This window comes from Scomber japonicus, chromosome 7, assembly GCF_027409825.1.
Source record: "Scomber japonicus isolate fScoJap1 chromosome 7, fScoJap1.pri, whole genome shotgun sequence".
Taxonomy (NCBI): Eukaryota; Metazoa; Chordata; class Actinopteri; order Scombriformes; family Scombridae; genus Scomber; species Scomber japonicus.
The window spans coordinates 12,185,759-12,199,334 of NC_070584.1; the positions used below are offsets into that span (position 1 = coordinate 12,185,759).

The 13,576-nt window shown below is 39.4% G+C and overlaps 1 protein-coding gene across 1 annotated transcript; it reads left to right on the plus strand.

The window, feature by feature from the left end:
* Positions 1 to 3,335: 3,335 nt before the first annotated feature.
* On the plus strand, positions 3,336 to 13,576 carry mef2b (myocyte enhancer factor 2b). The gene is made up of 9 exons (XM_053322866.1): positions 3,336 to 3,536; positions 7,710 to 7,790; positions 9,265 to 9,468; positions 9,646 to 9,774; positions 10,058 to 10,247; positions 11,508 to 11,656; positions 11,899 to 12,013; positions 12,095 to 12,206; positions 13,161 to 13,576. Exons 2-9 carry the CDS (start codon positions 7,737 to 7,739, stop codon positions 13,471 to 13,473), a joined length of 1,266 nt encoding a protein of 421 aa, XP_053178841.1. The 5' UTR covers positions 3,336 to 3,536; positions 7,710 to 7,736; the 3' UTR covers positions 13,474 to 13,576.

A 13,576-nucleotide genomic window follows, 5' to 3' on the forward strand; every position in this document is an offset into this window, starting at 1 on the left:
GGGTCGAGGCTGATGTTGCTGAAAGCAGAAGTGAGAAGTTTCAGGAAAATGAAAAAAAAAAAGGACTTGATACGGAAAGTTCTCAAAGGCACCTTTATGTCACTATACATAGTTTCTACTTTATCATTCTTGCTTTATGTATGTATTGTGCAATTTTTAATAACCAATTTATTTCAGCCTTCAGTCCCTGGATCGGTGACGCTCTCACAGCGTTTCGAATACGCTCATGAAGAATATATTTGCATAGACACCACACTGAGGAAAGACATAATTTCTCTCTAGTTGCGGGTGATTAGCTGGCTGTATTTACAGATGGGAGTTTGTACTATTCTCTGTCGGATTGGTAGATTGACGGGACCCACTCAGATGAATCCTGGAGGTAAAGGCTGTGGCAGTCTGCAGGGATGTTGCTAACTATTGCATCAGATACTCAGTTTGAGATACCTCTCGGGATCTCAAACCGTGCGTGTCTGTGTGTGCATATGGCACTTACAGTATGTGTGTAGCCTATGTGTCGACATGTTTGTCTGTGTGTTTGCACGATCGAAAGAGAGTTGTTGTCCACACTTCCACAGATGATCTCTGCTAATAAATTGTCACTATATTATTTTTAGAGGTGCATTGTGTCACATCCCAAATATAGTCAATAATGCAGCTCATGCAGTGATTCAGTTATTACCTCTAAATATATCTATTATGCTGACAGCATGTCTGCTTTCCATTAGAGTCTTTGGCTTTTTTTTAATTACTTTTTTTGCTGTTATTCAGCCCAGCCCATTCACTTTCTATTACTGGATTAAACATAGAAAACACCAGATCAACAGTGGACAATGCAGCACTCACCACTCAAACATGATGATTTTATATCATAGTTAGGTTTATGGTTAATTAATGTGTTTATATGTTTATATCTGCTATGTACAGGGGTGAACACAGTAACTAAGAACTCCACAGTATAACCCAGTCCAATGCAACTGCCTTGCCAAAAAGTATAATTTTGTGAAGCTTATGTTAATATTTGTGGTGAATGTTTGTTAAGAGTTGTTAACCCTGAGTTGTCTTCTGAGAGTTGTGAGACTCTGGTAATACAGTAGTGTTGTATTGGATTATTGCCAACTGTTCAATTCTGTAATTTTGTCCAACCCACAGGCTTATATGTGTAGGTGAAGTAGAAAAAAATCACAATATTTACTGATTAATATAATCTGAAATGCATTCCAATTGATCAAATAAGAAAACAGCAATAACAACAGCAGAATTCAGCCGTGATGTGGTGGAGCAAATGTGACCTGGTCTTATACTGATGATACTGATAGACTGAATGTACAGATACATGACATTTAATTAATCCTGCAGGGATTCAGTGAATTGCCAAAGGACACTTCTGTAGAATGAATCGCTGCCAATAAACTTGAACCTTCGCCATCTGGTTGAATGACCGTCTACAGGCCACGTGTGGCCTTGTGTGCCAACAGCTTTAATTTTTTTTAGTTATTGCGGTTGTATTTTCTCATGATGCGCACGCCAACATTAAAATGACTGACTGATGAACTCACATGATTGTAGTTTTAATAAAAGAAACACAGAAATAACTTTTGTAGCTATGCTTCAGTTGACTGCTTTGCTGTAAAATCCCCTCCGTGATTCTTCCATTTTCACACAGATGCCATCAGTTTAGATTTTTGTTTCGAAAGAGTAAAAATCACGTCATTGAAAAGTGACTTTTTTAATATTATTTCATAATCTCATTGCATTTCTAGAAATTGATGGTACACAACTTTCACAGAGCATGTATCTCTACTAGAGCCCAACGATATATCAGTCAGTAGATATTATCGGCCAATATTAGTCTATCACAGATATATCACCACGGCATGTATGTTATCCAATATGCACTGATATTTTTAAAAGTTATACAGGCAGAATTTTTATGTATATCTTATACATAATCTTAATTAAATTTTAATATAAATGTACATATATTTTTGTTGTTCGCTATGTTTGTTTTATTTATAATTATTTATAATTATTAAATTTCAGTCTTTTACAATAAGGTTTATTGTTAAACTGTTATGTACATATACACACACGCACATACACATACATACATACATACATACATGTGTTTGAGGGATAATTGTAACAAATTCATTTGCTTTGTAATTTTTTGTAACTTGGCGTGTTTCCTTAATGTTTAGTCTAATGCACTATAGTTTTACCTCTTCAGGCCTCTAATGATGTACAAATGAAACACTCTGTGAACGAAAATCACTCTGAACGCTTCACAACTCATCCAACATGTGACAAAGGCTCATGAGACATTGACTTGTATGAAGGGGTCACAAGCAGAAGAGGTCAGAGATCATTTTCCAGGACCTCTTAAAATTATAGCCGGATTGTAAACCTATTAGCCAGTGTTCACTTTGTAGTCTGTTTTATCTGCAGACATTAAACCCTAAACTCATAGTTAACCATGTTGTCAAGTTTTACTCATCATGCAATCATTAAACGATGGAAAAACAAACTGAAGAGAAACTCTGCTGGTTACTCTGTATAAGAGAAGGTTGAAAAATACTCACCAACTGCATTTCTGTCATGACCTGATACCATCTACTGAGGGAGAAAAAACTCTCACAAGAAGTGATAGTGCTGGAGGTCCTCTATCCTAAATCATACCTATACATTTTTATTCATTGAAATCAATATATGTCATTAAATGTCAATGTTTAGACCAGTTGAGAAGATTATTAGGAACTACATTGATGCCAACTCAATAAGTGGTGGTTTCCCAAATGTGGTACAACAACCTCAGAGGGTGGTGGTCTACACAGAAAAGCGTGTCATAGTTGCACTTTTTCTATGTGGTTTAGATGTTGTTTAGCAGACTTTCCACACTTGAACCTTTCCAAATTAATGAGGATCACTGGTTTTGTTCTTTTTTTAAAATATATGCAAATCAAAAATAACAGCACTTTCCATTGCCCACTGTCACCTCCCCACCCATCCAGTGATGAAATTCAACAACAACAAAATCCCAAATAAACAAGGCTGTTTGGAACAAAATCTGACTGCGCTTAAATGTGCACATGTTTAGCTTCCCCCTGACATAAAGACAGAGAAAAACAAACTGTAGGGAGTGAAACTTGTGCTGTGAACTCACTGACAGCCTTGAGTGACTACTGCGTTTTAGATGGGAGGCGGAGGAGTGTGTCCAATGGCGCGTCTAAGGAGGCGGTGTGTGGTGACAGAGAGAGAGAGAGAGAGAGAGAGAGAGAGAGAGAGAGAGAGAAACAGAGAGAGAGAGAAAGAGAGAGAGAGAGAGGCGGGCTGCAGCCAGCCAGCTGTTGGAAAGCAACGCTCCTAAACCATCCGCTACTACTGCATCAGGTGAATGTCTCCACATCAACACAAAGAGCAGAACACGAGACAAGACTTCTCCTGCACATGTCTATGATTTGCAACTGGTCCTCTCTCATTGGTCTTGATCGAGCGGCTGCAACTCAGAGGTGAACGGAGAAAACCAGATCGAGTAACAGGTGAGATCAGATGCTCTGTTTTTGTGTTTTTGAGCATTTTTTAAAATATTCATTGAGGCAAATGAGCAAAGTTTCTCGGGGTTTTCCCTGTGTGCCAATATTTATGCCACAGCTGTTAGTAAAGTACCTGTTGCTGTGTTATTGAGGGCAGCCTATAGATGAGGCTATATTAGAAAGAGATGCTTGGCAACTCGGGGACAGACGGGCTATTCTTAAACGGTCTATTTTGAATGACGTCAGCAATTTATTATGCCTAATTATCCGCAAACATTTTTAAGCTATGTATTTTTACAGTTTTTATTTTTAGAGCCGAATGCTCTGCATTGCAAACTTTGGATATAGACGCATCCCATGACCCTTTGAATCCATTCAGCATAGACTGGCTTGACGTAAAGAAGCATCTCAGCTCAATTTGTTCCAGATTTTACTCTTTGTTATAAGTAGTAGCATAATTCCCCCTCTGCATTTTATTACCATGAGGAGCAAAATTGCAATTTCCCACTTTTATTAGTGCAAATAAACAGATAAATAGATAGATAGATAGATAGATAGATAGATAGATAGATAGATAGATAGATTAAAACTGACAGTCAAAGCTGATTTAATAAAAATGTAATTCTTAACTAATTGTCATGCCCTCCCAGGTTAACCTTTCTCTTCCCTCCTTGCCATTTCAATCATTTGTCATCAAACTCACCATCATCATCACATGGGCTCAATGGTTTGCTGCTAATTGAATTACTTGCATAATTTTACTCAAAATAGCTAATGGAAAGAAGTTACCTCCTGTCAGTTGTCATTAAGGTGTGTCTCATCCTCACAGTGTCATAGACTCCACTGGCTCTCAGATAATTTGAGTCCTGAAAAACCTTTTCCACTCTTTATGGAAAGATCAAATGTTCAGCTCATGCTCCACATTGCTATTCTGGCCCTATCAAAAATATCAAGGCAATTCAATTATCTCCTGTTAAAATTAGACAAATATTTCCTCACCATTACTCTGCAAAGGCTCAACCAGCCACATGAACCATCTGACCCCTGAAGACCCTGAAAAGGTTGTGCTGCTTGTACTTGAATGTAAAAATGGCATTCTTCAGGTTGAGACATTAGCTGTGAACTCAAACCTCTGCCATGGGCCGCAAAAGTGTGACAAACGTATTAACAAATGAAGAAAGGGCTTCCTCTTCTTAAAATACGTTTCAGTTTTGATTTGAAATAGTAAGACAGTGCCAACCTTGACAATCACGCTATTTTTAACCCTTGGTTTGAAAGGATGTATGTATTGGTTCATGCAAATAGAGTTCAGGTCTTCTATTTATGCAGCCAGTTTGGGGGGATATGATAAGAGTTTCACAAGAGTTACTAAAGCGGCTAAAACAGTGAAAACATCATTCACACTGCTGTAGCACCATCAATTAGAATTTACGTTACCAGGCTGATTCAGCCGTCATACTACTAGGCACAGCTTGCTCTTCAGTGCACGTATTTCAGTTCGCTTTCATTACACAGTCAATGAAAAGTAATATTTTGAGAGCAGCAGGAAGGCCGTGGTGGGGAAACATAACATGCAACATTTGAAATGTACCCATACTAAAAACACCAGCATTAGCCTTTCATTAATTAGGTCATATTCATTTTTGCTGCATTTTACAACCAACACTTCAAGCGGGCCCCCGTGATGGACACGGTGCAATGAGGCTGTTACAATCTGCTTAGGGTTGTAAGCTGGTTTGTTTCTGTCACTGATATTCTTTCATGTTTTTATCATGTTTTTAAAACATTTACCTGCCATCATGCTCTGAATGACTCATGGAAAGAAAACCATTGAAGCAGAACCCCCAATACTCGACAAATGCCCTACTTTTTTTTTTCTTTCTCATTCATGCATGCAGTTTGCAAGAACATACTGTTATATTAACGAGTGTCATCAAAGCAGTTGATCAAAGGTATTAGAATGGAGTGGTTTGTTGATGCACATGCTTTTAGGTTTCTGTACATGTGCATTGTTTTCGATAAGTCAAAGGTCCCATGGTGCAGCGTACACAGAGAGCTGGGCTACTGTGTGCGGGTGCTGCTGCTTTGTGTCTGTGCTCAGTTTCCACTGTCTCGCCTCTGGGAAGGCATCTGACAAAGGTGCTTTGGTTCCCCGTAGAAGCTAGAGGACCCAGGGGCACATGTGTGTGTATGTGCAATTATTGCACTGTTACGGGATACACAGTGATTTCTCTTTTATGTGTTATCACAGCACTCCTGTTTCCTTTAATTATCTCCTTTTCATGGAGATGATGTACTCAGGAGTTGAACCAGAGATCAAAGGTCACAAACTATGGGTATGTGCGTCTTGGCTAGTTGTGGCGCTCATGCAGACCTCAAACGACAGTTGTCGTACGAGAAAGGATCCAGAATTAGCTGCTGTGTGAGGCACAGCCACGCTTTTCCTGCCTGTCTTGGCCTTTGGGTCTTCATAGAACTTACTAAACCACATAGAGTACTATAGCTAACTCTACACCGTTTGTCTGGAGGTGTCGCTATATTTATCCAGCTAGTCATGTGTTTTAACAGGCCTGTCTGTGGTGGTGATAGTTTGGTTATATCTGAGAGGAGAGGAACTTTCTGTAAAGATAAAGATCTTTCTGCCCTGTTTAAAGCATATGTCCCACTTCCTTCTCTTCTCGTCATTAACATGCCCCGATATGAGGTTAAATTGTCTCACTTCTGGTCCAAAAGAAAAAGAGAACAGCTTGACCTGCTGTGAGTTTTTGTGGTAGCTGAGTTGTTAGGTAGACAGACCAATGGTGGCTTTTGTGGTCCTTTACTCTTTGCTCTCTTTTTACTATAGAGAACAATGGCAATGCCGCCTTTATCTGCAGCTGTCAGTGTTAAGGTGTGTCTTGTCTCTGCAGCATGTTCAGCACAGTAGACATCACAGGACTTTATAAGGTAATAATGAGGGCAAAGAGGGGGATTCCTTCAGAAATGCTCAAGATGCCTGTGTGCCAAGCTTACGTTGAGGGACAGCGGGCACTTTAGGGGTCGTGGGAACACAGGCGCCATATCCGCTAAGGCACCATCAGGAGGGACAAGCAACTAAATATAGAGAAGTCCAATAGATGTTCAGTATTAGGGGGAAAACCAGTGAAAACTCCTCTGGGCTTTGGAGACGCACTGTACGGTCAGGTCAGAGGAGTCAGACCACCTCTTAACAGAGTCGTTTGGCTGATAGTGGAGTGTAAAATGGAGACAATTTGAACATGCAGCTAATTGATGTATGCATTTGATTTACTGTTGTGTGGTGTTGCAGTGGAGTGGCTTCATGGCTGTTTCATGGTACAAAAACATCAGTGAATATAATCCTCCGATTTCACATTTCTCCATAGTATCCAATGCTATAAGGCCCTGCAGAAGCAGAGACAGCACAGGGGGTTTTCTAGACACAGAAAAACAGTGGGTGTGAGTTTCAAAAATGGACATTCTCAAGCCAACCACAATCCATCCATGTCTCTGGCTTCTGCCCCTCCAAATCCTGTTTTTTTTCTTTGACCTGGCTGCATGAGAGAGGAGTGGGTGGCTTTTAGCTTCAGCCGTCTTTCAAAAACACACCGTTTTCCTTGTACTGTTTGGTTTTAGCTATTGCCTGCTGAACCTTTAAAAGGAGCTATCGACTGTATTTTTAACCCTGTCTCTTGGGGCTGTGTGGTGCAGCCGAGCACTGTGCTGCTGGCCCGGGGGTAACCCAGACTGTGGGGGTGTCAGACTGCGTGGACTGCTGGCCCGGCAAGGGCCGCTCTAACTTTAGACCGCATCGCCTCATGGTGGTAAAAATAAACACTCTGCCCTTACCAAGGGGGAAGGGACTTGAGTCACTTAAACCAAATGGATGACATTTTCCCACCAGAATGATCATGAAAAAAAGTATTAGACTCAAGATGAAAGACTCTGATTCTGTGTGCAATAATTAACCACCAATTCAGCGGCTGCTACTATCAAATGTGACTTAGTGTCTCTAGAAAGATTTTTCAGACAACTTTTATTTTCCTTGAATTAGAGGAGGAAATGTTTTTAAATTTGTTTCATATTACATGTATTTTTTTATGTTCACTGCAGCAGTATAAATGCCAATAATACAAACATTGCATTTCTGCTGCTATAATATTATTATATTTTCTCTTGCAGGTGTCAGAGTGTCAAACGGCAGAGAAGATGGGAAGAAAGAAAATACAGATTTCTCGTATTCTGGACCAGAGAAATAGACAGGTGGGTGGACATATTTTATCTTTATTAGAGCCAAAATAGTAACACTGTATACCATCAGTGTTATTTGTAAAATGTCATATTAACTCCTTTTGTGACTAGAGCTGAAATAATATATTGTAAAAAACAGAAAATCAATTCAATATTTCTTTTCACACACATTCATAAATCACACACATGTGAAGTCATTAATGAAGTAAAAATGCCAATATAAATGTCAAATGAGTATCTTTATGTTTTGTGGTGTTTGTCAGATAAAACAAGACATTTGAAGATGTCCCTTTGGGCTCATTTTTTTTCACTGTTTTCTGACATTTCATAGACTTCCACAAGTAGTAGTGACATAGCTCTGACTTGCATGTCGGTAGAAACAGCACACAAAGATCAGAGCCTGATATGCAAAATAAATGAAGAGTGGTGTCATTTTACATATAGTGTTGTGCACTTGCAGCTAAGAGTCCAGCAGTATTATGATACAATAAAAACAACTCAAAATGTTTGTCTCAGTTGGATTTAAATGAAGTCTTGAGTGTTTGGAGCCAAATCGGTGTATAATCACATTTAGTGAACGTCAGACTTACTGTACATATAAAATAAAATCTCTTAGTCAGCTTTTTATTGTTGGAACAACACAAATGAAACAATGAACTCCTTTTGTGAATGTAAGAAAATTATGGAAGACCTAAAAGTGGAAGGGAGATTTGTTTTTCACCACTAAACGGCTGAAAATTAAATAAAATAAACATGAGTTTTCATACATTTGATAGAAGATAAATCTGATAACACAGATTGAATATATTTTCCAGTATACACAGTATGATTTTGTGTACTTAGAGGCTAAATATATTTTATTCAGTTATTACAGACTGAGAAATGATCACATCACAGTCAAAGCTTATTTAGATCTTAATAAAATATGTTAATTGTTGATGGATGTAAACACTGTATGTTCTTATTACCATGGCAGCGTGAATATTGTCATTAAGTGTGAACAGTGTGAAAAAAAAAACATGAAATACGTAGAAGGAACTTGATTGTACTGCTGATTTTCATTTTGGTTGTTTACATTATCTGATTTGAAGGCCTGAGGACAGAAAAGCTTTTTGGGATATAAAAATTAAATTTTACTGTGAACACTGTGAGTGAGTATATTCAGGTGATCGGTTTGGATTTGTGTGTTCTGCTTTTTCATTAAAATATAAATAAAATAATTATTATTTTCCTTAAGCCGTATTGCTTTTAAACAGCTATATCATTAATCTGCTTTTTTCTTTTGTAAATTCTGCTACAACACAATTTATTTCTATCTCACAGTCCTGCAGCACAATAGGAGGAAATATTTATGCAACTTTTTTACATATTTGACTTTGGATTGATCTGAATATTTAAGGTGTATATAATCTTTTAAGTTTTAAATCATCCGTAACTAGTTGAGGTTAAAGGTAAAATTAGCATCTGTGTCTTTTTCATGTCGTAGGTGACTTTCACCAAGCGCAAGTTTGGTCTGATGAAGAAAGCGTACGAGCTGAGCGTGCTGTGTGACTGTGAGATCGCCCTCATCATCTTCAACAGCACCAACCGTCTGTTCCAGTACGCCAGCACAGACATGGACAAAGTGTTGCTAAAATACACAGAGTACAGCGAGCCGCACGAGAGTCGCACCAACACGGACATACTGGAGGTAATGTCCAAGCCACTATTAATGAAAAATGAAAGTAAAGCATGATTTAGTGTCAGAGTTAATGGCTATGGAATGATGTGTTTAAAAGCAAACCTGTCATATGTCATTCTTGCTTTTCTGACTAGTACTGTTCTTGTTCTGGGTCATTTTTCATGTGCACTTTCTGTTCGGCATCAGACTCTGCGGAGGAAAGGCCTCGGTCTCGACGGCTCAGAGCTTGACAGTGAAGAAAGCATGCAGGTGGCCCCAGACAAATATCCTCTCAGTGAGGGAATGGATCTCTCTGTGGCTCGCCAGCGCCTTTATGTCAGTCCACACACACACAAACACACACACACACACGCACACATACAAACACAAGCATGAGCACATACACGCTGAGCTGACTCGGGCTGATACAGTGATACAGTGAAGGAAGTAGAGTCATTAGTGGATGTCTCTGAAAGATATGAAGTTTCAGCATTAATTCTTCGAATTCTCATAATTGCTGTTTTCCAAATAATAACAATGATTCAAATGTCCAAAGTTACATTTATTTTCTCTTGCTGACATTTTTAAATTCTTATAATGTATATATTTTACACTTTAGGCTCCATCCCTGCTTTCACCGGAGGCCCCGTTCCTGGTGTCTGCAGGCTGTGAGAACGGCTTTGCCAACTCCTCCGCATCCAGCATGGCTTCCCACAGACCCCCAGGCTTTAAAACTCTGAGCTCCAGACCCGGCTCTGCCAGCCCTTCTGGACCACACACTCACAGCGCCTTCATGTCTCCACACTCAGGTGAGCAGAAGGAGACTGTTAACACTGTTATAAATACCAAGTAACTATTTGTGCAAATGCGTGTTGCCAATTTGAGATTCATAATACTGACAAACACACTGCGTACAAGACCAACAGCTGACAGATAGATCACACATACTGTATAAAATACTTACTTTACATGTGTATTGCTACAAACTGTATTCCATAATTGTAACGAAAAATTCACACAATTTATAAAAAAGAGGAGTTAAGTTTAATACTGAAGCAAATCATCCAATTTCAATGTACACTCATTTACTGTGCTACTGTTTGCCTTCTCTGTGTGGAGAAAAGTCAAGTTTAAAGAAGAGTTTCATTACATTAAACATACACTATTTGGAGAATAAGGCTCTTAGTATTAGAAAATGATTACTGGCATGAAATTAAAACTCTCCACTGAATGGAGAACAATGTTTCAGTTGCATTCACTGGCACTGAAGATGTAAGCAATTCATAACTGTCCATTTACAAATTGGCAATGTGTTACAGAATATTACCATTAGTTCCCTTATGTTTGAAATATTGAGCAGTGATCATTCTCTCTGCTTAAAAATAGAAGCAAATCATTTAGCGTGAAAATCCATGAAATGCTTTTCTAGGGTCTCGCTAAACGCTCGCTGTAAAATTTATATGTATACTGTCAGGCCTCTGTGCAGCTGGCTGTGAACTCACAGGAAGTGTGTGTGTATGCGCGTGTGCATGTTTGTGTATGCGTGCACTAATCCACACATGCAGTCGGTCTGTTGTGTGAAACTGGCCCTCCTCCAGTTTAACAGCGGCTGTAACCAGTTCTGTGGTTTCTGTACAGAATTTATCGCACCTGCCACTCATTTCAGCTTCTTTTACAGTCTTCAACTATTTGGACGCGCTATGATGTCATTAGATGCTGATCACTGACTGACATGAAATGGCTCATGATAGTGTTTTTACATTCATTAATATAGTTTAACTACTGTTTAAATAAAGAAATAGATTACAGTATATATGATCAGTTCAAACTGGATTATCTCGGCTCATCAGCACACTGGTAACAAATTAACGTGAAATCTTAGATTCCATAAAGGCCACATTCTAATGCAAAGGTCACCCTAAAAGAAGAAGTTCTGTTTTTATCACAGATGGAGGCAGAAACAGAAGGAGGAGAAGAATGTATTACAGAGAATAAACAATTGCTCTGCAAGCGAAACATGCTCACATCTCTTTTCACTTCCTGCTCCTCTCTTTCACTGGATACTGTAGGCATCGGCTACTCTGTGTTCTCCCACGGCAACCTGAATCGAGCTCTTGACATTAAAAGCCCGCCTCCTCTGAACCTGGGCAGTGAGAACCTCCGTGGAGAGGCTGCTAACCAGGGCATGGGTACCACACGTGCTAACCACAACTCTGCTGTGAGTAGCTGTTACTATCCAGTGTGATCTACTCTGATGGGTGTTAGTAAATCTAACATGTACTGTATGTGGCACCTCCTAAATGTGTTGCTCTAGCAAAAGTCAATGAACTCACCAATCGAAGCAAAACAAGCTTTGTGACACTGTCACGCCACTCACAGAAATGATAGAAAAAATGTTCTGTGCATGTGATATCTCTGTATCACTAAAAACCTGACTGTTTTTCTTTCTCTGTTCATTAGAGAGGTCTCTTGTACCAGGGTCTGCACAGTGGCAGCTCCATGGTAGCTATGGGCAAGGCAGGGCTGCTGGGCCACACTTTGGGTGGCTACGGCCTCCCCTCCCCTGGGGCATCTGGTACGTCTGCTGTGCAACATCAATTTTGTTCAAAGTTTTCTATTTCATACCTCAGCTCACATCCATGTCTTTTCTCTCCAGATTACAGCCAACCTGGTTTTTATCACTCTGTTAGTCTACAACGAGGAGCAATGAATCCCTGGCAACCAGTGCAGCCACCTCAGGAGCCACATGGGCCTCATATAAGCCCAGGGTAGGGACATTAATGCGTAACATGATACCATTGTGTCGGAAAAAGGCGGTTGTTTTTTCTGAGAGCTTTTTACTGTTGCTGTGCATCGATTCGTGCAGTCAGATCATAATTAGGCACGGCCGTCATAGAGCACCCATATATATATATAGATCTCCAAATGATTTCAATCAGTATGTGTAATCACCATACAGTATTTGCATCTTTAGAAAAAAAATCAAGAACTGGAACACAAAACAATATGATAAACAGTCAGGCAACACCTCCCTCAAAAAACAAATGAGCAGATCCCCCCAAAATAGTCCAAATAAAACAAGAAAGACAATTCATGAAATAGGAAAACATGAAAGAAACACAAGAAAAGAAATTAAATAATAAAAAATAATTAACTAAATTAAGAAGTTTTGGCGATCATTTGTCAATATGCAAAAATCATCTCTCGTTAATAAGATATTATTTATGTTATCCCCCCTCTCTGAGCACTTTAAAATACATTGACAGAGCAGTTCAAAGTCAAGATGAAATGAAAAATGCATAACATCCATCCATTAATTAATAAGATTTAATATAACATATTTGAACATTCAAATCGACTTTCTTTCAACATTATGTCCTGCCTGTCTATCCTTGAGAATATGTCACAGTACGGAAGTTAGATACACTCAGAATGCCATTTCATCTAGGCTTTTAATGTGGAAAGATTGTATTTAGCTACGTTAAAGTGGACTGCCACTACATTTTAGAGATAATTTCCTCCATAAAATATGAATTCACACATTCATATATATTCATGGATGGATGGATGGATGGATTGTACTGTATGTAGGCATTACATCTATTTATGTTGTAACAGCAGCATTAAACTGTCATTAAATTGCACCTGATGAACTTAATGCATAATTGCTGAATTGATTATGTTTGTTCAAACTCAGATTTCTTTTGTCTTGTTGTTTCTAGGATGTCCAGTGGAGGGTGCTCCTTCCCCTCTCAGTCTTGCTCCTCATCATCTCCACATCCTTCCTCCCTCAACCTGCACATCAAATCAGAGCGTAGCTCTCCTGAGCACATGTCCTCGCCCACCTCCCCTCCTCTACACCACCTCAGGCAGCATTCTCCAATGAGCAACCCCGATTCGGCTCGCCATACCCCTCCTGAATCCCATCCAACCAATGAGACGAAGGAGTTTGCCAAAGCTGGATACCCACAAGATGAGGAGGAAGGAGGGCAGGCGCTCAGGCAGTTAGAGATAAGTGACGGGTGGCATAGATAGCTGGCTACTGCAGTCTACCACCATCTCCCATTCAATCAGCTATCTTCTATCAAAACCAGCGCTCTCTTACACACACAAACACACACGCGCACACACACCTAGA

Excerpts from the sequence above, each read along its gene's own strand:
- mef2b (XM_053322866.1), top strand. The coding sequence starts at position 7,737 with ATGGGAAGAAAGAAAATACAGATTTCTCGTATTCTGGACCAGAGAAAT. Across the intron at positions 12,014-12,094 it reads CCCCTCCCCTGGGGCATCTG|ATTACAGCCAACCTGGTTTT; the intron begins GTACGTCTGCTG and ends TTTTCTCTCCAG. Across the intron at positions 12,207-13,160 it reads GGGCCTCATATAAGCCCAGG|GATGTCCAGTGGAGGGTGCT; the intron begins GTAGGGACATTA and ends TGTTGTTTCTAG.